Source organism: Hydra viridissima, unplaced genomic scaffold (assembly GCF_058129835.1).
Source record: "Hydra viridissima isolate aposymbiotic clone 2 unplaced genomic scaffold, HvirCarnegie_v1 scaffold_7, whole genome shotgun sequence".
Taxonomy (NCBI): domain Eukaryota; kingdom Metazoa; phylum Cnidaria; class Hydrozoa; order Anthoathecata; family Hydridae; genus Hydra; species Hydra viridissima.
The window spans coordinates 6,206,620-6,226,486 of record NW_028324306.1 but is presented as its reverse complement, the minus strand read 5'-3'; the positions used below and the strand labels follow the sequence as shown (position 1 = coordinate 6,226,486).

Sequence of the window (19,867 nt, the reverse complement as noted above, 5' to 3'; positions counted from 1 at the left end):
AGCAACAACAAAACAAAAAACAATTTTATTATTTGAGTTGAAAGAATTTAAAACTAATTAGTTATATTAACAAATATACAAGCTAAAAAAAACACACCTGTTCATCTATAAATACATATCTAATAAAGTATGAATGAAGACATTCATTAGCAAAGTTTATACAAAACTGTTCAAAGCCATTAATTCTATATGTCTAAAAATAATGTAGAACTTCAAATTAAACTCTAACTCTATGCATGTATCCTTCAAAATCAATCTTGTGGTCAGCATATTTATGATGATATTAAAATGTTCAATGGAATATTCAATGATACAGTATGCGACAAAAGTGTTTACATGTTTTTGAAAAATATTCTTTTTTAAAATAAATGATTGAAATACATGTTTATATATCAATATATATACCAAAATAAAGGTAATTCATTGTAGTTTCATGTTTTGAGCCTGAATTTAAATGAATGAGAAGTGTTTATAGCAAATTATTTATTGAAACAAAATGTCAGATGTAAACAGTTTTGTCGCGATTTATGCTATTATTAATTTTAATGCGAAATTAATACTTTGTGTAGCCTCCACGACTTCTAATGACTGCTGCAATTCTCACAGGCATGCTACCAATCAACTTGTTGCATTCTTTAACAGTTATCGAACTCCAAACATACTCAACTCGTTCCCATAATTCTTGTCAACTGGCTGCTCTTGTTTCATAATTATAAACTCGATTCTTCACAATAGACCAAAGATTCTCGATCGGGTTAAGATCGGGACTTTGCGCAGGCCACTCTAGAATCTTAAATTTCTTCGAATTTAGGAATTCTAATGTAATTTTTGCCTTGTGCTTTGAATCATTGTCTTACATAAAAAGTGTCGAACGAATTTGCTTTCGCCATCCTCGTAAACTAGGCAAATAGCCATTGTTTAAAATGTCAATATAATGTTTCGCGTCCATTATTCCATCAATTTTTACGATTTTACCAACACCAGACGAAGAGAAACATCCCCAAAACAACAACTTTCCGCCGCCATATTTTACTGTTGGAATAAAGTCACGATCAGAAATTCCTTCTCCAGCTTTTTTCCATACATATGGAATGCCATCAGAGCCAATCAAGTTAATCTTGCTTTCGTCTGTCCAAATCACCTTACTCCACTCAGCAAAAGTCCAGTTTTCATACTTCTTTGCAAATTCCAATCGTTGTTTACGATGTTTCGGTGTTAGTAGTGGTTTCTTGATCTTCTTTTTTGCCTTGAATCCAATTCTCTTGAGTTCTCTCTGCACTGTTCGAGTACTTACCACTGTACCTTGAGCATTATTTAATTGTTTCTTTACATCATGTGCTGATTTTGCTTTATTTGTCATGATTAATCTAGAAATTGTTCTCTGATCTCGAGTAGTGAAAATTTTCTTGCGTCCATTTTTGTTGCATTTCTCCTCTATATCGTTTCGCTTCTTAATTTTATAGACTAAACAATAAGATATATTAAGTTCTCGTCCTGTCTCACGAAGAGACAATCCTGATTTAAGCTTCTGAACAGCTAAATTTTCAATTTCTTTCGACACTTTCTTCATTCTTTCAATTATAATTTTTCTGTTGTTTACATTACGAATTTTAAGTTTAAATAAACTGTTTATTACTAATTGAGATATGTTTTATTTAAACAAATTAAAAATATAGCCACAAAGTATTAATTTCGCATTAAAATTAATAATAGCATAAATCGCGACAAAACTGTTTACATCTGACATTTTGTTTCAATAAATAATTTGCTATAAACACTTCTCATTCATTTAAATTCAGGCTCAAAACATGAAACTACAATGAATTACCTTTATTTTGGTATATATATATTGATATATAAACATGTATTTCAATCATTTATTTTAAAAAAGAATATTTTTCAAAAACATGTTAACACTTTTGTCGCATACTGTATATATATATATATATATATATATATATATATATATATATATATATATATATATATATATATATATATATATATATATATATATATATATATATATATATATATATATATATATATATATATATAAACATACCTCAAAACCAAAAATATCAAGAAAAGCTATTTTTAAATGGTCTATGCTTTCATTTTTAACAGCACAGATGCTATTAATACGAGACACTAGCCATGTAAATAAACGGGAATATAAAGCATGAGCAAGTGCATCTCGTGCATCTAAAGCTTCTTCCACATTAAATGGTAAACGAAAATGTTCTCCTCCAGTATTCTAAGTAATAAAGTTAAGTATAAGTAAAATGAAAGAAAAAATTTTTTTTAAAAATAAAAAAATAACTTATGAAAATTTCTTCTTATATTTAATTGAAAGTTATAAAGGGTTTTATGTTGTATATTTTAAACTACTCAGCAAAATTATAAAAGAACAAATCTTAATATTCTACATACCGTTACTTTTTGTGTAAGTGACTTTGCAACACCTACCACATCAACTTGCAATAACTTTGATATAAAATCCACTTCTACATTGTTCATGATAACAGCTGCTTCTTCTCCATTTCTCTGAAAAGTATGCTTAAAAAGCTATATAACTAGTATCATAAAATTTGTTCCGGTTTCTAACACTAAATATTTTTTAAAAAGTTTTTTCAATAAATTTAGGAGATAATTGAAAGGAGGGAAAAAGAAGATAAACTTACTTGGGTTCTACCATAATAAATATTTCCAATATGGAGTATGGCTGATAATATACAAAATATGCCATGCCTTTCTTCAGACTGAATTTTAAAAATTTTTGATTTTAAAATGTGACTTTCCTCATTAAAAAATAAAATGACTAAAAAAAAAAACAAAAACTGAGGTATTGCCTCAATAATCCAATTATTAATATTCTACCTTTTATAAGTTATGCAAAAATCATATTTTAGTTTCTTTTTTTAAGTCCAATTATCAAAAAACACATTAAGCAAAAAAACATTTCAAATTTAGCTAAAGGTTAAAAAACCAGCTACAACAAAAATCTTCTCACATTTATTCCTAATACTTCCATTGAGGCAATAACATTTTGAAAATCTTGCTTCTCATTTTTGGAAACAATTCTTGAACTTGCCCCCTGAAAAAAAATCAAAAATGAACAAGCCATGTCTTAAAAAATATTTATTTCATAATATAGTGGGTCTCTTAAGTGAGCAAACAGAAAAAAGTGATTAAAACTAATTGCAAATTATACAAATTGCAATGAACACTAAAGTGATTTAAACATTCATATGACCAAGCCAACTTTTTTAAACCTTTATGGCCATGTTTTACTAAGATGAGGTTTTATGTAAAACTCAAGAAAATAAAATTTACCTGTGATCTTATTAAAAAAACATTCCCCTCAAAAGTAAAATAAAAAAACATTTGTAATGTATAAGTCTAATAAAATTGCTCAATAAAAAATAAAAAATGCATGCTAGTCTCTGAACTTAATAAATCATTGTAGAGTAGGAACTTTTTATTGATACTTTGTGAGAGTTTTGTATGTTTCATGAAATCCTGTACAAATTTTAAGGCCCATTCTGCTCCTATATTTGATTGCATATTATCAATATTTTGTGCCATCATCTTTTCAATATTAAAAAAAATATTTATAGGTTATTTAATAATTCTGAACAGCAACAGGGAGAGTTATATGTTTGATATGGGAATATTGATCAGAAAACAAAAAATATCCATCCATCCATCAATGTCCATCTATCCCTATTATAAAATCATATATTTTTTGAATAATTGGTCTGCATTTTGGAATCAGAATCAAAGCAAATAATGCCAATATGGCCCTGGAATTCCACCTGGCATTACTATATATATATATATATATATATATATATATATATATATATATATATATATATATATATACATATATATACATATACATATATATATATATATATATATATATATATATATATATATATATATATATATATATATATATATATATATATATATATATATTAAATGTAGCTATAGTTATAATATATTAAATATTTTATTAAATTCTTCAACATCTTTTTTCTTGGTTTCAATGTTTTTTTCTGATAATTTGAAACAAAATTTTGCACTTTTCTAGTAGCTGACTTAATATACCTAGTAGCTTATCTAATATAAACAGCCTTTTCATTTTAGGCTAAGTATCAATATCTTCTGAGAAAAATAGTTACTTTTGAAATTCTAACCAATTCATGTGATGATTTGTCTCAGGATAAAGACTTTGCTTCAAGTTAGAATTTTCAAAATGAATCAAAGTATTTTTCACATATTATAATTAGTCCACATCTGAACATATCTTTTTGGTTGCAATTTTATTGCTTACCTTTATTTTAGTCTCTGTCATAATTTCAAATATAGTTTATAACAAAGTTTTATGTATTAAACAAAATGATTTCCACTGCATTTCAGAAAACTTTGTTTATGTAGGATATTTTTTTACCAAAGACACTAAACAACTACATATTTTTTTAAAATGTGAGTAAAACTTCATCTAATGATTCCACGACCATTCAAATATAATTTATAAAACTGGAAAAAGAATCACCTTAATGTACACATTTGTTTAAAATATCTGCAAAAAAAATTAATAATAAATTGTTACAATATACCAATAATTATAATTTTTATTAGGCACTGAATGTTTTGTGGATTTATCCATTAACAAACATCTTCAGCATATCAACAAAAAATCAAAATACCTGATTTAAGTAAAAGAAGACATCAGGTATATCGAGACCCATAGCTTTTTGATCCTCCATAGGAAGGCCTGCGAGCATTTCATAAAATATATGAAAATTTCTATCTCCAGGATGCTGAAGAAACAAATTAATAAGAATAAAATAAAATATCAGTATGTTATACTAAAAAACTGTTACTTTACTTATACAGTTATTTTAAAATTATTACCTGATATGCTATTCTTGATTTTTCCAACAAGTAATCAGAAAATATTGCACCAGAAATTCTTCCACTGAAAATAAGTTTAATTCATCAGTTTTATTCATCTCATAAGTACCAATATGTAATTTAAAACTATACAGTATACACAATATAAAGCATATAAACTGCTAACATTAATTATTTTTTGAATTTCTTTTTTTGCTTTTACTTTTGAAAACACTTTTTAATTGAAATATATACAAAGATTACAAACATACTTCTCAAATAGTATTTCTATATACTCTCCAAATCGACTGGAGTTGTCATTGATTACTGTTTTTGCATTTCCGAAAGACTCCAATAATGAGAGACTTTCTAAGATCTAAAAGAATAATATCATTGTAAACACTATCATAGAGTTTAGAAAAAAACAGTAAAATGGTACATGGATATTTCAACTAAAAAATTATTATTTTAACTTTTTTACTATTACTGAGAAAGTTAAGCAGTTACAAACCTGAAAAATATTCACCTATATTTTTCAAGCTCTTCATAAAATAAACCAAAAATGTTAATCAAACAGACCTGTTCTGTGATCAAATTGTTTCCCATAACATTTGTAGTAGCCAAGTAACGGATAGCAAGTTTTATTAACTCTGTTTTTCCACTTCCAGATTCTCCTCTAAAACAAAACTTTTTCTCAAAACTTTTTCTTATCTTTTTCTCCATGCATAACTATTTTATTTTTGATACACATTGAGACCTAATAAATCTATTCAGCTGCATTTAACTAACTATATTTTATAGGCACATTCATTTACTCAGTGAGTGCAGGGCTGGATCTCACCACTGTCAATGTCTAACTAAATCTTTGTCTAGCTTTTGTTCAAATAAAGTCCAACAGCACTACCAATTATTATTGGTTTGATAATTGTTCTCTGATTGCATTAACATATTTTTTTTAAAAAATAATAACTTTTAAATGTGACTGATAAAATTTTTGCTAGATTCTAATCTGCTAAAAAAGTATTATTTTTAGCAATGATGTACAAAAAGAAAAAAAACTTTTTTTAGAAAATGAAAATTTCAAACATCCACTAAAATTTCTTTTTTAAAGGCTATATTACCTTGGAATAAGGACTTGATCTTTATTGTCTTTCTGCATGTTATAATAACAGGCATTTGCAATGGCAAAAATATGTCTGAAAAAAAAAAAAAGATTTTGAAAAAGCATCTTACAGTGCACTAAGTCTACATTTGCAAAACATATGGGTTAAATTATTCAAAGGAATTGAAATAGAATACAAAGAGATAATGAAAACATAGAAATATATAACTTAACGGTTATAAGTAACTCACGGTGGCAATTTTCCAATCAATTTGTTTTCATATTGGTGCAAAATATCCAATGAGTAAATGTCATGCAGTTTATATGGGTTTACAGAACATATCATGTTTCCAATATATGTCTAGAATATTACATCAAATAATATCAAAAATTTTTATGATTCAAAGTATTAACACTAATTATATTGGTCATACTTTGGTAGATAATTAGAAATTGTATTAAAACCCAAATAAAAAGAGAAATTTCTTCAAGGAAATTTTTTATTTCTTACAAAATCAAATTCAAAAAGAAAAAAAAAAGAACAATTAAATTCACTAACATAAATGATGCCTCTATGAAACCTCTTCTTTAGGTTAAAAATCACTGAACCTTCATGCAGATCACTTCAAAAACAAAGTTTTAAATATAAATATAAATATAAATATATATGTGTGTGTGTGTGTGTGTGTGTGTGTGTGTGTGTGTGTGTGTGTGTGTGTGTGTGTGTGTGTGTGTGTGTGTGTGTGTGTGTGTGTGTGTGTGTGTGTGTGTGTGTGTGTGTGTGTGTGTGTGTGTGTGTGTGTGTGTGTGTGTGTGCTTACCATACACAAATATACATAGAGCAGTACCTTAGCTTAATCATATCATCTTCTCCATCAGCACCAGTGTCTTCTCTTTGCTTTAAGTACTTAACTTCTATCTCATGAGACTATAAATATTTTTACAAAATTACTTATTGTAGCAACAAAAAATGTTCTTTCTTCATTATAGAAAAACCTTCAAGTGAACCTTCAGCCTCCAACCTACAGGAATGCTTAAGTGATATACTAGCACTAAGGTTTAAAACATTTTTTTAATATTAAATTTATATATCAAACCTGTCCTTGAGCGTGAACAACTGCTGTAGAGTTACGTATTTCAACAACGGTTCCAGCAGTTAAAAAGTTATTCCCAGAACCATTATCAAACCAAACTAAATCATCCTGGGGAAAAGAAAAAAATGTGTTTGATTCTTTCAAAACGATTTAAAGACATCGACTCAGTTGAGCACCTCTGTGAGTATTTTTTTTTTTTTTACAAGTTTAGAAATCTGAAAGTCCAGAGAATAACCACGTGGAGTTTGTTTATTGCGATGCTGCAATTTTAAATATATTTCCCATATTTCTGAAATAGTATTTGTTATTTAAAAATTGTTTCAAACATTTTTTAAAAGATTTATATTTAAAAGTAATAGAATTTTACAATTCTCCTCCCAATCCTCTGAACCTTCATTTTTGATACTGTTTTCAAAGGACTTTTAATTGTTAATTATAATTGATTGATAATTAGCGCGGCATCGGATAAAAAAACCCAGATAAAATAAACCTTGAAGTTGTTAACGTTGAAATAAAATTTTCTCTGATCAACTGAAACAAATCGAGTGTACAAAAAATTGTATAGTTTGGTAATATTTTAAAGTGAAGTTAATTTTCATCGTCAATAATTTCAGCAGGTTTATTCAATTTTAATAAAACTAGTTATTCCCTCACCACTTTCATTTCTAGTGGCAGTGATGCAAATTGCAATTGTCAGGACGAAGAATCAGCAGTCGAATTTTCAACTATTAATTAAAGTGCAAAAAAGAAAATCTAAACTATGCTTATGAAGCTTTAGATTTTTTGCTGAGTTAAGTTTGTTCCATGTCACAATAAATAATTTCATTTGAAGTCTGAAAAAAGATCTGTAAAATTCGTTTTAAAATCTAGCCACTTTCCTTACGTAATCCTTCTTGATTTGTCAAACATTTTTATTTCTATTGACATTTTAGTTAAATAATACAGCATGGTTGAATCACTAGCACATTTTGAATGGATGCATCAATTATGCAAATTTCTCAGGCTCAGCTGAACTCATCATTTTTTAGCGTCTCTTCATAGGGTGCCTTCGGTCGATCATTTAAAGCTACATACATGCTATATATACTAAATTAGAACATAGAACTGATTTTTTCATTAACTCATTTTTTCTAGGTTGTTCATTTGTAGCGTTGATCAATTAACTGTTTTTCACCTTCAGAACTAATGAATGGGATATTTGGAAAAGAAGAAAAGGGAGAGCTTTTAAATCAAAAGAGCAATAACGGGTGTTTATTAAAAGTTTTTTTGTTTTTTTTTTGTTAAATAAATGTTCTTGTTAATTCTCCCGCAGTCATTTTATAAGTTGAAAGTATCTACGTAAAGATTAAAAATGCTTAAAATATTTTCTGCATTTTAATTGCCGATATTTTTTTCAGAAGACACACTTGTCATAAACGAAACGCAGCGTCGTTAAAACAGAAATAGTAATCTCCGTCTTTATGGCGCCAATCGATTTACTCAAAATTCAACGAAATTTACTTTTAAGCAAATACTCTTTTTAGCAAAATTGCTTGAAGCAGTTTTCAAAAAGCATGTAGAAAAACATTTTCACCTAATTTACTTTTAATTTTATATGGATCTGCATTTGTGTTAGAAATATTTTTTATATATCTGCATTTGTGTTAGGTTATTTTAATATTTCAAAAAGTTTATTATTTTTTTATCTGAATTTTTGAACAAAGTTTGAGCGCCGTATTTTATGATTTCTTTCATGTAATTTCTTTTAAAAATTAAAATAGTTTTTACTATTATGATACTGAAAGTTAGCGCCATAGTATTTAAAACAGGGAGAATAATCTATGCAACAGGTTTTAAGTTTAACTGCTGCAGAATACAGCACGCATGCGCAGTTGATTTTAAACATTTGATAATTACGACAGCTAATTACACGATCTGAGACGAAAAATTTAAATAGCGTTCACTTACTTTTGTACTTTAAGCCCATAACCTAAACTTTTTTTAAAATGAAATTATGTTTCTAATTGATAACTTAGTTGCATAAACAAAGGTGTAAAATAACAGAAGGAACATCTTAACGCCTTTAAATGTCGCTGTCAGAAGGAAAATGAATCTGAGCATGGTTTAAAAGTTTAGATAGGCCTTATCCTCTTTTAATTTATTACTTTCTTTTTTTTCTTCTGCTCGAACCATTCAATTTATGGCGTTACATAAAAAAGACACTCATCTTTGTTTTTAAAATATCTTTCTCTGTTTCCCAAGAAATTTATTTTTTTCAAGATTTTTGAAGAAATACTTCAATAATTGTTACTCGGGATAAACTTACATAAATATATACATCAAATACTCCGAATAAATTCTATTTAAACAGAATAAATTCTCTCTCTTAAATTGTGTTCTTAGTAAATTATATCATTCGTGCCAAATTTGTATCATTCATAGGAAGGGTTACTGAAATTAAATTATTATTAAATGTATATATTAAATTCATATATTTCTTTGTAAAAAAAGTTCCTTTAAATAATCATTTACTGTGTAATGTACCAAAAATTTATAAGTTCTAAATTCATATTCAGGTGTGTAGACGGGCAAGAGAAATTTGTTTTAATTTTTTCAAAACAACAGTATTTGTTTCTTGGATGCAACAATGTGGCTTGGCACGAATGATATAATTTACTTAGAACACAATTTAAGAGAGAGAATTCATTCTGCTTATGCAAACAAATTTATTGAGGTTTCAATACCATTTACAGGATTCCAGTTTCGGTTCAATCACGTAATTACCTCACAGCTTATTGAAATTGCCATTGTGAAGTGATAAACTCGGGATTTATAGGTATTTTGTAAAACTATTTTGAATTGTAAATCGATTGGCTTTATATTCTTGGCAATTACCAATTTATTTTAGTCTTGTCTATTACCAATAAATTTCATCAATCAGGATTTATTTTGCGTCTGGTTTTAAGTGAACAGAATAAAATTAAAAAATAAAAATTTTTAAAAGATGAAGATGAAAGATCGCTAAGCGTTTGAGAGGAGCCCTCTGAAAAGATACAAAAATAAGTGGTGAGCTTGTGGATAGTTTTACAACCTTTAACTCTTACAAATATAATGAAATAAAAGAAGAATGAAACATTAACAAATGTAAAAGTATGAATAACATTAAAGGTAACGATGGAAAACTCTAAAAATACTTTGATTCCAAATATGGAGAAATAAAAGATGAGATATCATAGGAATGCGGTTAAAAAAGAGATTTATGCACCAAATTCTGACTGGATGTTTAAGAATCGAAAGATTAAACTCCTAATGGGTGTGAAACCACGTTAAGTATGAGATCATGCAAAGTGTGAGTCCAGGTAATGGATTTCGTAAATGCACAAAAAAATGACGTCTTCAAGGTGTGTGAAACTTCCGTTTATTTGAAGGTAAAAAATTTTGCTTCAAATAAACGGAGGTTTCACACACATCAAAACAAAACGTCGGAACATAAAAATCCACGATAAGAAGACACAATAGAAAAAATTTCACTTAGCAGAAAATGTCTTTCGAAAAAACATTAAATATATTTTAAAACCTAATTTAAAAGCTTCTATGAAAAGACCACGCGGAAAATGTATCTTACATGTAATAAGTCGGTATGCTGCAATTAATAAGGGAATGAGATAATGCGTGTGAGTGCCCGCGCACGTGGTAATACATACATCACACAAAGAATTAACAAGTATCAGATTTCGAAAGGAAAACACCCTTTCTTAGATAAGATAATTGATAAAAAAAAAAAAAAAAGATGATCGTATTTGAAAAAATCCAAAATTATATTTAACTTTTAAAAACTTCTTTGCATTTTGCAGACTTGTCAAGTAAAAAAATCTTGGTCTAATGACTAAGGATAATTGAGACTTGAAGATAAGTGTAGGAAAGTTTCTCCGAAATCTTGGTCTAATGACTAAGGATAATTGAGACTTGAAGATAAGTGTAGGAAAGCTTCTTAAAATTCATATTTGTTTAACAATCATCATCTATTTAATTTATTTTGTCTTTTAAAATCTAAAAAAAAAAAAACGATGCTCTAAAGAATTCAAATAAAGTTCCTTGAACGTTTTTTCATCTTTCATGCGAGACTTTTCAGTTGCTATATAAGTATTTAAATGTTTCAATACGTTGATTAAATGAAAGAGCCTTGATTTAATCATTTAATGAAAGCTTGATGGATCCTATGTGTTGCATTACTTATTAATGCAACGAACTATTTGTGATGGCTTTTTGTTTTTAAAGAATGCGTTTCTCGCAACCGCTTCTTGTATTATAGGGAAGCGAAAGCATGCGATCTTTGTAATTGATTTTGTTAAATATTATATTTACTTCTTGATCAAGAGCTGTCATTTTTACTTGTACTTAACTGCTTATTTTAAAAGGTAGTTAAACACTATGAATCAACTTTTGCTTGGAACTTTTTTATCTCAAAAGCTAATAAACAAAACTTTAAATCGAGTGGATGAAGTTAAATTCAGTAGATGGAGTTTTGATCTACTGAACATATCGACATATACAGCAGTATTGAAAATGGGAACACGGAAAAATAAATAACAAGAGGTTTTTTAGAAGAATTTTCTCTTGCCAGAAAATGTCTTTCGGAAAAACATTAAATACATTTTAAAATCCTAATTTAAAAGCTTCTATGAAAAGACGACGCGGTGAACGCATCTTGAAGATCTCAGCTAGCCTCGGTTATATTGAGTCCATCAAACAAGCACGCGTTCAATTGTTCGTTAAACTTCAAACCTGCCGGGCACACCACGCATCCTTGAGTAACGCCTTTCCAGCAACCGATGTAGTGGTACGGATTTCCTGCACCACCGTTTGAAACCTTGTCGGCTATGTTCCCAGAAAAGTCCGGCCCTTTACTGGGGCAGACGTCTGGACATGGGTAAGTAGATTGCGGCTTCCACGACTTTGTTGTGTAACAAGAATCTGAAATAAGGAATATTAAGTTATGAAACTAACTGAGATACATACTTTTAGAATATAAAAAACGAACATCTTTTAAAAGCTTGTCTGGTGAAACATCATCCTAGTTCATTCAGTATCAAATGCCTGAGTGTTTTTCATTTTTTTGTTATTTTTTTTTTTTTTCTGTTTTTGTATTTTGGTTGTTTTTTTTTTGTTTGTTTTTTTTATCATTTTTGCGTAACTAAACTTTTTTCGAGATTTTAAAAAGCGCCTGTAAACAACAAAAAACGCCACTCGCTACCTTCTTTTTTGTATAAACATTGGTTGCAAACTTGACTGAAGAACAAGCTTTGAGGCCAGCAGGATTGACAAGAAGCAATTCCGTTTGAGCATTGGACGAAGTCGTGCGGATAGCCAGCCATCTCGTAGTTTCCGTTGGATTTCCCTTTGCAAAGACTTTGCGCACCTAAAGAGATGATAAACAATTTTAGTGCTTGTTTCTTTCAAACGAGCGTTTTGAAGCATTGTCTTAAAGTGCAACGGTTTACTCGTTTGTACTAAAGTACGCACATGGGGGTGCAACGGGTGTAGGTCCGCGTTTTGACGGAGCTGGGTTTGAGCTGCCTTGCTCTTCAGCGGGTGTAGTTTCAACGGCATTTGAAATCGCTTCTGTGTTGCTCTCAGTCACAGCAGGTGCGCTTGAAGGCAAACCTTTAGTAGTCTCAACTGCTTCTGGCGTTGATTCGATCGAGGGTGGCGACGTTTCGTCTGGTCCTGGTATGGGCTCGGTGGTGCTTTCAGGTGCTGCTTCGGTGACATCGACTGCACTTGATGCAGTTGGAAGAGCGTTCAATCCTGAAAATGTAAAGCAGTCATGAGGCTCATTGAAATCAAGATAGCAGTCGCAAGTTTTTGAAATCGGAGAAAGATGAAAGAGCTACCAGTGAGAAAGAAAGCTTAAGAATTTGAGATATTTAGAAAAGATCTATCGCAATTTGTATTTGCAATAACAATCTAATTACCTGAGCAAAAGATTAAGGCGGTAAGTATAACGATCATTTTTGGTGATTTCTTCTCTTGTTTTTTTTTAGCTTTTTTATTGCAGTTGAGCAGAAGTTGCTTCGCTTTCCAACTTTGGTTTGTTAAAGAATGTTGATGTCGAGCCTATTTATGCAAAGTGTTTCATAACAGTTAATTTCTCTGTTTGTTCTTATTTTCTAAAGTTTTAAATTACATACGAAACTCTCCATCTAATTATTTTATAATTATATTTACAATTAAACTTAAAACATTTGATGTTTAGACGTGCGTCAGTTCCTGGAACTACGACGATGAGATTTCTATTGATTTTATGAACTTAAAAAAGATTAAGCTTGTTTAAACCAACTTGTTTTATAAATGTAAAGAACTTATTTATTCATTTTAAGTATGCATGCCTCTGATTTTAAAGTAATTTTGTGTTTTTGGAAAATTATGGTATAGTCACTATAAAAGAAATTACTTTCCACTAAAAAATCAGACCTAATATTTTGTTGATATGGGTATTTTTATTTTATACACCTCATTTGTTCATTCATTATACCCAATGTAATTCGTTAATTCATTTGTTCGTTCATTCGCTCATTATTCCTTTATTCATTTTTTTTAGTTTTTTTTCTTCCTTCAATCATTCATTCGTTTATGCATTCATTTACAAATGAGACAAACACTTATTTTGAATGTATAATAAACTTTTAAACATGAAATTAAGAGTGCCATTGAGAAAAGTTTTCTAGTTTTATGTTTGACAATTGGTATCTTGAAACTAGTAAACTAATTTTAAAAACGTAGAAAGGCAGCAGTTTTTTCTTTTTTAAAGAAATGTTTTTGTCTCGACGAAAAAAAATCTTACTTAAAACTCTAATTCATTTTTTAAAACTTTTAAAATTTAAATAAAATTTCCTAAAAATATTTTTGTACGTTTTGCAATTGTGGCTTGTGTTGCCCAAAGAAGCATCAAATAAAAATGATTCATTAAAGAAAAAAGATTCAAAGAAAACGTTCAGCTAAATCTTTAGTTAAATCTTTCGACCATGTGTAATGACAACTTTTTAAATCTTTATGACATGAAATACCTATGGATTTTTCTATAAATATTTAAACTTTAAATTTTCTAAAATTTATTTTCATATCTGACCTAATTTCCCTGAATGCCAAAGCGAGCTTTTATAATAAAAAAAAAATTTTTTAGTCAACATGTAACGTCATTAATATTAATAAAAATATTATACATGAGATGAAAGATAATGATGATATATATTTAGAAATGACAAGCAATTATTAAAACTTTACGATATTTCTATTTTAAAACGGCTTAGAAAATACGTTAACCACAAACGGGTTTGTCGGATAAGATTATCTTTTGTCTTGTTTTTTAAAATTATTAGACAAATTACACGCGTGAGACAGCTGAAAAAAAAGCATAAAACAACCACAATTCTAGCAAGTGTATTTTGTTTTCAATGAAATATAATTACAGGATTGCGTCTACCATTCCAAAAACTAATTTATAATTATTTGGAATTAGTCTATAGATGGCTCTTCACAAACTATTGCTTTAATATAATAATCAATTAACTGGATTGAAAAATATTAACTGTTATGAAACACTTTGCATAAATAGGCTCGACATCAACATTCTTTAACAAACCAAAGTTGGAAAGCGAAGCAACTTCTGCTCAACTGCAATAAAAAAGCTAAAAAAAAACAAGAGAAGAAATCACCAAAAATGATCGTTATACTTACCGCCTTAATCTTTTGCTCAGGTAATTAGATTGTTATTGCAAATACAAATTGCGATAGATCTTTTCTAAATATCTCAAATTCTTAAGCTTTCTTTCTCACTGGTAGCTCTTTCATCTTTCTCCGATTTCAAAAACTTGCGACTGCTATCTTGATTTCAATGAGCCTCATGACTGCTTTACATTTTCAGGATTGAACGCTCTTCCAACTGCATCAAGTGCAGTCGATGTCACCGAAGCAGCACCTGAAAGCACCACCGAGCCCATACCAGGACCAGACGAAACGTCGCCACCCTCGATCGAATCAACGCCAGAAGCAGTTGAGACTACTAAAGGTTTGCCTTCAAGCGCACCTGCTGTGACTGAGAGCAACACAGAAGCGATTTCAAATGCCGTTGAAACTACACCCGCTGAAGAGCAAGGCAGCTCAAACCCAGCTCCGTCAAAACGCGGACCTACACCCGTTGCACCCCCATGTGCGTACTTTAGTACAAACGAGTAAACCGTTGCACTTTAAGACAATGCTTCAAAACGCTCGTTTGAAAGAAACAAGCACTAAAATTGTTTATCATCTCTTTAGGTGCGCAAAGTCTTTGCAAAGGGAAATCCAACGGAAACTACGAGATGGCTGGCTATCCGCACGACTTCGTCCAATGCTCAAACGGAATTGCTTCTTGTCAATCCTGCTGGCCTCAAAGCTTGTTCTTCAGTCAAGTTTGCAACCAATGTTTATACAAAAAAGAAGGTAGCGAGTGGCGTTTTTTGTTGTTTACAGGCGCTTTTTAAAATCTCGAAAAAAGTTTAGTTACGCAAAAATGATAAAAAAAACAAACAAAAAAAAAACAACCAAAATACAAAAACAGAAAAAAAAAAAAAATAACAAAAAAATGAAAAACACTCAGGCATTTGATACTGAATGAACTAGGATGATGTTTCACCAGACAAGCTTTTAAAAGATGTTCGTTTTTTATATTCTAAAAGTATGTATCTCAGTTAGTTTCATAACTTAATATTGCTTATTTCAGATTCTTGTTACACAACAAAGTCGTGGAAGCCGCAATCTACTTACCCATGTCCAGACGTCTGCCCCAGTAAAGGGCCGGACTTTTCTGGGAACATAGCCGACAAGGTTTCAAACGGTGGTGCAGGAAATCCGTACCACTACATCGGTTGCTGGAAAGGCGTTACTCAAGGATGCGTGGTGTGCCCGGCAGGTTTGAAGTTTAACGAACAATTGAACGCGTGCTTGTTTGATGGACTCAATATAACCGAGGCTAGCTGAGATCTTCAAGATGCGTTCACCGCGTCGTCTTTTCATAGAAGCTTTTAAATTAGGATTTTAAAATGTATTTAATGTTTTTCCGAAAGACATTTTCTGGCAAGAGAAAATTCTTCTAAAAAACCTCTTGTTATTTATTTTTCCGTGTTCCCATTTTCAATACTGCTGTATATGTCGATATGTTCAGTAGATCAAAACTCCATCTACTGAATTTAACTTCATCCACTCGATTTAAAGTTTTGTTTATTAGCTTTTGAGATAAAAAAGTTCCAAGCAAAAGTTGATTCATAGTGTTTAACTACCTTTTAAAATAAGCAGTTAAGTACAAGTAAAAATGACAGCTCTTGATCAAGAAGTAAATATAATATTTAACAAAATCAATTACAAAGATCGCATGCTTTCGCTTCCCTATAATACAAGAAGCGGTTGCGAGAAACGCATTCTTTAAAAACAAAAAGCCATCACAAATAGTTCGTTGCATTAATAAGTAATGCAACACATAGGATCCATCAAGCTTTCATTAAATGATTAAATCAAGGCTCTTTCATTTAATCAACGTATTGAAACATTTAAATACTTATATAGCAACTGAAAAGTCTCGCATGAAAGATGAAAAAACGTTCAAGGAACTTTATTTGAATTCTTTAGAGCATCGTTTTTTTTTTTTTAGATTTTAAAAGACAAAATAAATTAAATAGATGATGATTGTTAAACAAATATGAATTTTAAGAAGCTTTCCTACACTTATCTTCAAGTCTCAATTATCCTTAGTCATTAGACCAAGATTTCGGAGAAACTTTCCTACACTTATCTTCAAGTCTCAATTATCCTTAGTCATTAGACCAAGATTTTTTTACTTGACAAGTCTGCAAAATGCAAAGAAGTTTTTAAAAGTTAAATATAATTTTGGATTTTTTCAAATACGATCATCTTTTTTTTTTTTTTTTTATCAATTATCTTATCTAAGAAAGGGTGTTTTCCTTTCGAAATCTGATACTTGTTAATTCTTTGTGTGATGTATGTATTACCACGTGCGCGGGCACTCACACGCATTATCTCATTCCCTTATTAATTGCATCATACCGACTTATTACATCGTGCTAACTTACTTTCATCGCAATATCGACACCCAACCAACATTACTACATAGCAACGGCAGTTAATAAAAATGCGCAATGAAAATGTTTTTGGGCCACATTTAATATGCAATGTAAGGAATTTTATTAGCTAATTAAAGCATAAAACTTCAATTGATTTTAATAAATTAAATCCGAGTTCCCTCAGGTGGTTTTTAATTGAACATGTTCTAGTTTAAAAAATAGAGAAAAAAAATTTTCTTTACGTACGAAATAATTTATATATATAAGAAATATATTCATAATGTTTGTTTAAAAAAAACAAAAAAAAAAGAAAGTTTATGTATATATATTCAAATACAATAAAGTTTATGTATATATATGTAAATGTAATAAATGTATGACAAAATGTTAAAATGTATATGAAATCAATTATAGAAATATCACAAAATAATAGTTAAATGCAGTGATGTTACACGAGGGCTGTCTGAGTCACATATGATTTTTATGGTCAAACTCTCCCCATCGTCTGAATCAAGAGCTTTTTAGCTTAACAAAATAAATACAGTTTTAAAACATATACTTACTACTCTAAGAACAATGAAGTTTAAGCTGTGCTGACTTTCTTGTGAGAGCAAATAATAAAAATCGAATCATCGAATATTTTCAAGTTTTTTTCTAGAAGTAAGAAATTTTTTTTTAATTTCTTAAACAAAAACTACATCTTCGTTTTTTTGGTACATACTTATCAATATCGATATTTGATATTATCGATACCGATAATTTGATATTAAAAATGGTTTCTAGATGTGCTTCTATTAATATGGATTGTTTATAATTTTTATATTTTTCTCACTTTCCTTAGATATGCTGTGGGGTGCAAAAAAAAAGCCACACTAACATTTTTTCTTGATTTTAAGTATAAAATGTGGCAGTGAAAAATTCAGAACAGAAGATGTATGTTTATATATGTTAATATTTATAAAAAAATCTTTAAAAATACGGAATAATAGGGACACATTTAATATTTTAGAAGACAACTTTCGGATATAGAACGAACTATTTGGACGAACTATTGAAATTGATGACCAGGGAGAGTCTCATAGAAGCATTGGAAAACGATTTAAACGGCTAAACTCAACAAATAGTAGATTGGTGAAGAAATATAAACGCACTGGTAAAACTGAAAGGTCTATTGGATCGGGGAAAAAGTCTAAAACTTTAAAAAAGGAAGATCGCTACTTTTTTGACGCTGTCAAAAAAGATCGTAAAATCACATGTTCTGAGATAAAACTAGAGTTGAACCTTACTAATATCTCAAAGTGGACAATATTTTGTCAAATAAAAGTATTAAGTGAATTTTTTTCTGGAAAGCAAATAAAAAACCATTTGTTAGTTGCAAGAAATTGCAAGAAAAGATTAAAGTGGTGCATTGAGAACAAAAATTGGACAGGTGAACAATAGGCTAAAGTTATATGTTACTTTCTTCTTGTTTTATAATGGTCGATCTCACTGTTGGAAATTAGTTGGGGAAATGTTCCACCACCAAACATGCCACAAAACCATTAAACATGACAAAAAGACTAATGTTTGGGGTTGTTTTAGTGCATACTAAGTTGGAAAACTTTACCGAGTGAAAGGCCAGCATGGACTAGCATTTGTATCACAAAACCTTAGTTAATCAACTTGGACCAAGTATAAAAGAACTTTTTCCTAATGGTGACTATATCTTTCAACAGGATAACGATCCCAAACATACAGCATGGTTAAATAAATAACATCTTGAACCTAATTTGATTCCAGTTATGTCTTGGCCAGCACAGACTCCTGATTTAAATCCAATAGAATACCTTTGGTCTATATTGGATAGAAAATTGAAAGATCATACGGCAACAAATGAAGATGAACTATTACTAATTCTTCTTGTTGGTTTGAATGCTTTGCCAAATGACTTATTAAAAAGATTTGTAGATAATATGCTTTCTAAATGCACAAGTCATAAAAAACAAATGGTGGCCAATTAAGTACTAACACAGCTAAAACTTGACAATTAATTCAGAAACCCTAATTTTTTTTTATTATATGTAATATACAATAATATCATATGTATTTCTATCAAAGTTGTCTTGTATTACTTTTATTACATGAGTTTAAGAAATTTTTTGTTGTTGTTTTTTTAATTGAAAAATTGAGTTTGACATTGATATTCTTAGATTTCTGTTTTGTTTCTGCCATAAAAAAATTTATCAAAAATAAATGATCTAAACGATCTAAACCTAGTCAGGCTATAAACCACAAAGAAAAATAATTTTTGAAGATGATAAGAATAATAACGTTAGTATATGACGCTAAAAAAATAACGGATCTTTGGAAGTAGGAGGCTTAGAATGAAATCCCCGTCAACCTCCCCCTCTCTCAACGGGTCTGGATACAAGAATACAATCTAGAATGTTGAGGATTGAATTTCATGGCTTTTCAAACGCGAGTATGAATTCTTTTTCTTATGAATTCTGAAAAAAAAAGTCTCAAAAATAAAATAAAAACCTTCAATAAAGATGTCTATGCCTCATTTAGAGTTACTAGCCTGCTAATACCCGTCAACTGGCCCGCTAGGACAGGAAATCTGTAACGGCTAAATATAGTCAATACCAGTAATGGTAAAAGAATGGGATCAAACGTCGAATCGAGTAACGAAA

General features: G+C 29.6%; 3 protein-coding genes across 5 annotated transcripts in view; 1 reads left to right on the top strand and 2 right to left on the bottom strand.

Moving 5' to 3' along the window:
• LOC145184810 (unconventional myosin-XV-like) overlaps positions 1-8,034 on the bottom strand; it is a 32,014-nt gene extending 23,980 nt beyond the window's left edge. For all 3 annotated transcript variants that reach the window (XR_016453952.1, XM_090092392.1, XM_090092393.1), the window contains exons 1-15: positions 7,759-8,034; positions 7,108-7,212; positions 6,859-6,938; positions 6,570-6,633; positions 6,262-6,371; positions 6,030-6,104; positions 5,488-5,584; positions 5,181-5,284; positions 4,930-4,993; positions 4,722-4,835; positions 3,014-3,097; positions 2,685-2,762; positions 2,434-2,547; positions 2,066-2,257; positions 98-193 (exon numbers count right to left, since the gene is read on the bottom strand). Coding sequence is in view for 2 of the 3 variants with exons in the window: in XM_090092392.1 (XP_089948518.1) it covers positions 98-193; positions 2,066-2,257; positions 2,434-2,547; positions 2,685-2,762; positions 3,014-3,097; positions 4,722-4,835; positions 4,930-4,993; positions 5,181-5,284; positions 5,488-5,584; positions 6,030-6,104; positions 6,262-6,371; positions 6,570-6,633; positions 6,859-6,938; positions 7,108-7,212; positions 7,759-7,767 (1,386 nt within the window). In the remaining variant the exon portion in view is untranslated. The remainder of the gene's footprint in view (positions 1-97; positions 194-2,065; positions 2,258-2,433; positions 2,548-2,684; positions 2,763-3,013; positions 3,098-4,721; positions 4,836-4,929; positions 4,994-5,180; positions 5,285-5,487; positions 5,585-6,029; positions 6,105-6,261; positions 6,372-6,569; positions 6,634-6,858; positions 6,939-7,107; positions 7,213-7,758) is intronic.
• A 3,766-nt stretch (positions 8,035-11,800) lies between these two features.
• The window catches only part of LOC145184698 (uncharacterized), a 37,963-nt gene continuing 29,896 nt past the window's right edge, over positions 11,801-19,867 (bottom strand). Inside the window, exons 6-10 of the mRNA XM_090094283.1 lie at positions 15,000-15,299; positions 13,059-13,200; positions 12,607-12,891; positions 12,338-12,502; positions 11,801-12,057 (exon numbers count right to left, since the gene is read on the bottom strand). Coding sequence (XP_089950409.1) covers positions 11,801-12,057; positions 12,338-12,502; positions 12,607-12,891; positions 13,059-13,200; positions 15,000-15,299 — 1,149 coding nt within the window. The remainder of the gene's footprint in view (positions 12,058-12,337; positions 12,503-12,606; positions 12,892-13,058; positions 13,201-14,999; positions 15,300-19,867) is intronic.
• On the top strand, positions 14,736-16,098 carry LOC149885864 (uncharacterized). The gene is made up of 4 exons (XM_090092629.1): positions 14,736-14,840; positions 15,008-15,292; positions 15,397-15,561; positions 15,842-16,098. The coding sequence occupies exons 1-4, from the start codon at positions 14,804-14,806 to the stop codon at positions 16,096-16,098; spliced, it is 744 nt and encodes a 247-aa protein (XP_089948755.1). The 5' UTR covers positions 14,736-14,803.

What these genes read in the sequence shown, in the direction of transcription:
- LOC149885864 (XM_090092629.1), top strand. Translation starts at nt 14,804, where the DNA reads ATGATCGTTATACTTACCGCCTTAATCTTTTGCTCAG. An exon ending in CGCCTTAATCTTTTGCTCAG is followed by an intron (nt 14,841 to 15,007) that starts GTAATTAGATTG and finishes TTACATTTTCAG; the next exon opens with GATTGAACGCTCTTCCAACT. An exon ending in TACACCCGTTGCACCCCCAT is followed by an intron (nt 15,293 to 15,396) that starts GTGCGTACTTTA and finishes TCATCTCTTTAG; the next exon opens with GTGCGCAAAGTCTTTGCAAA.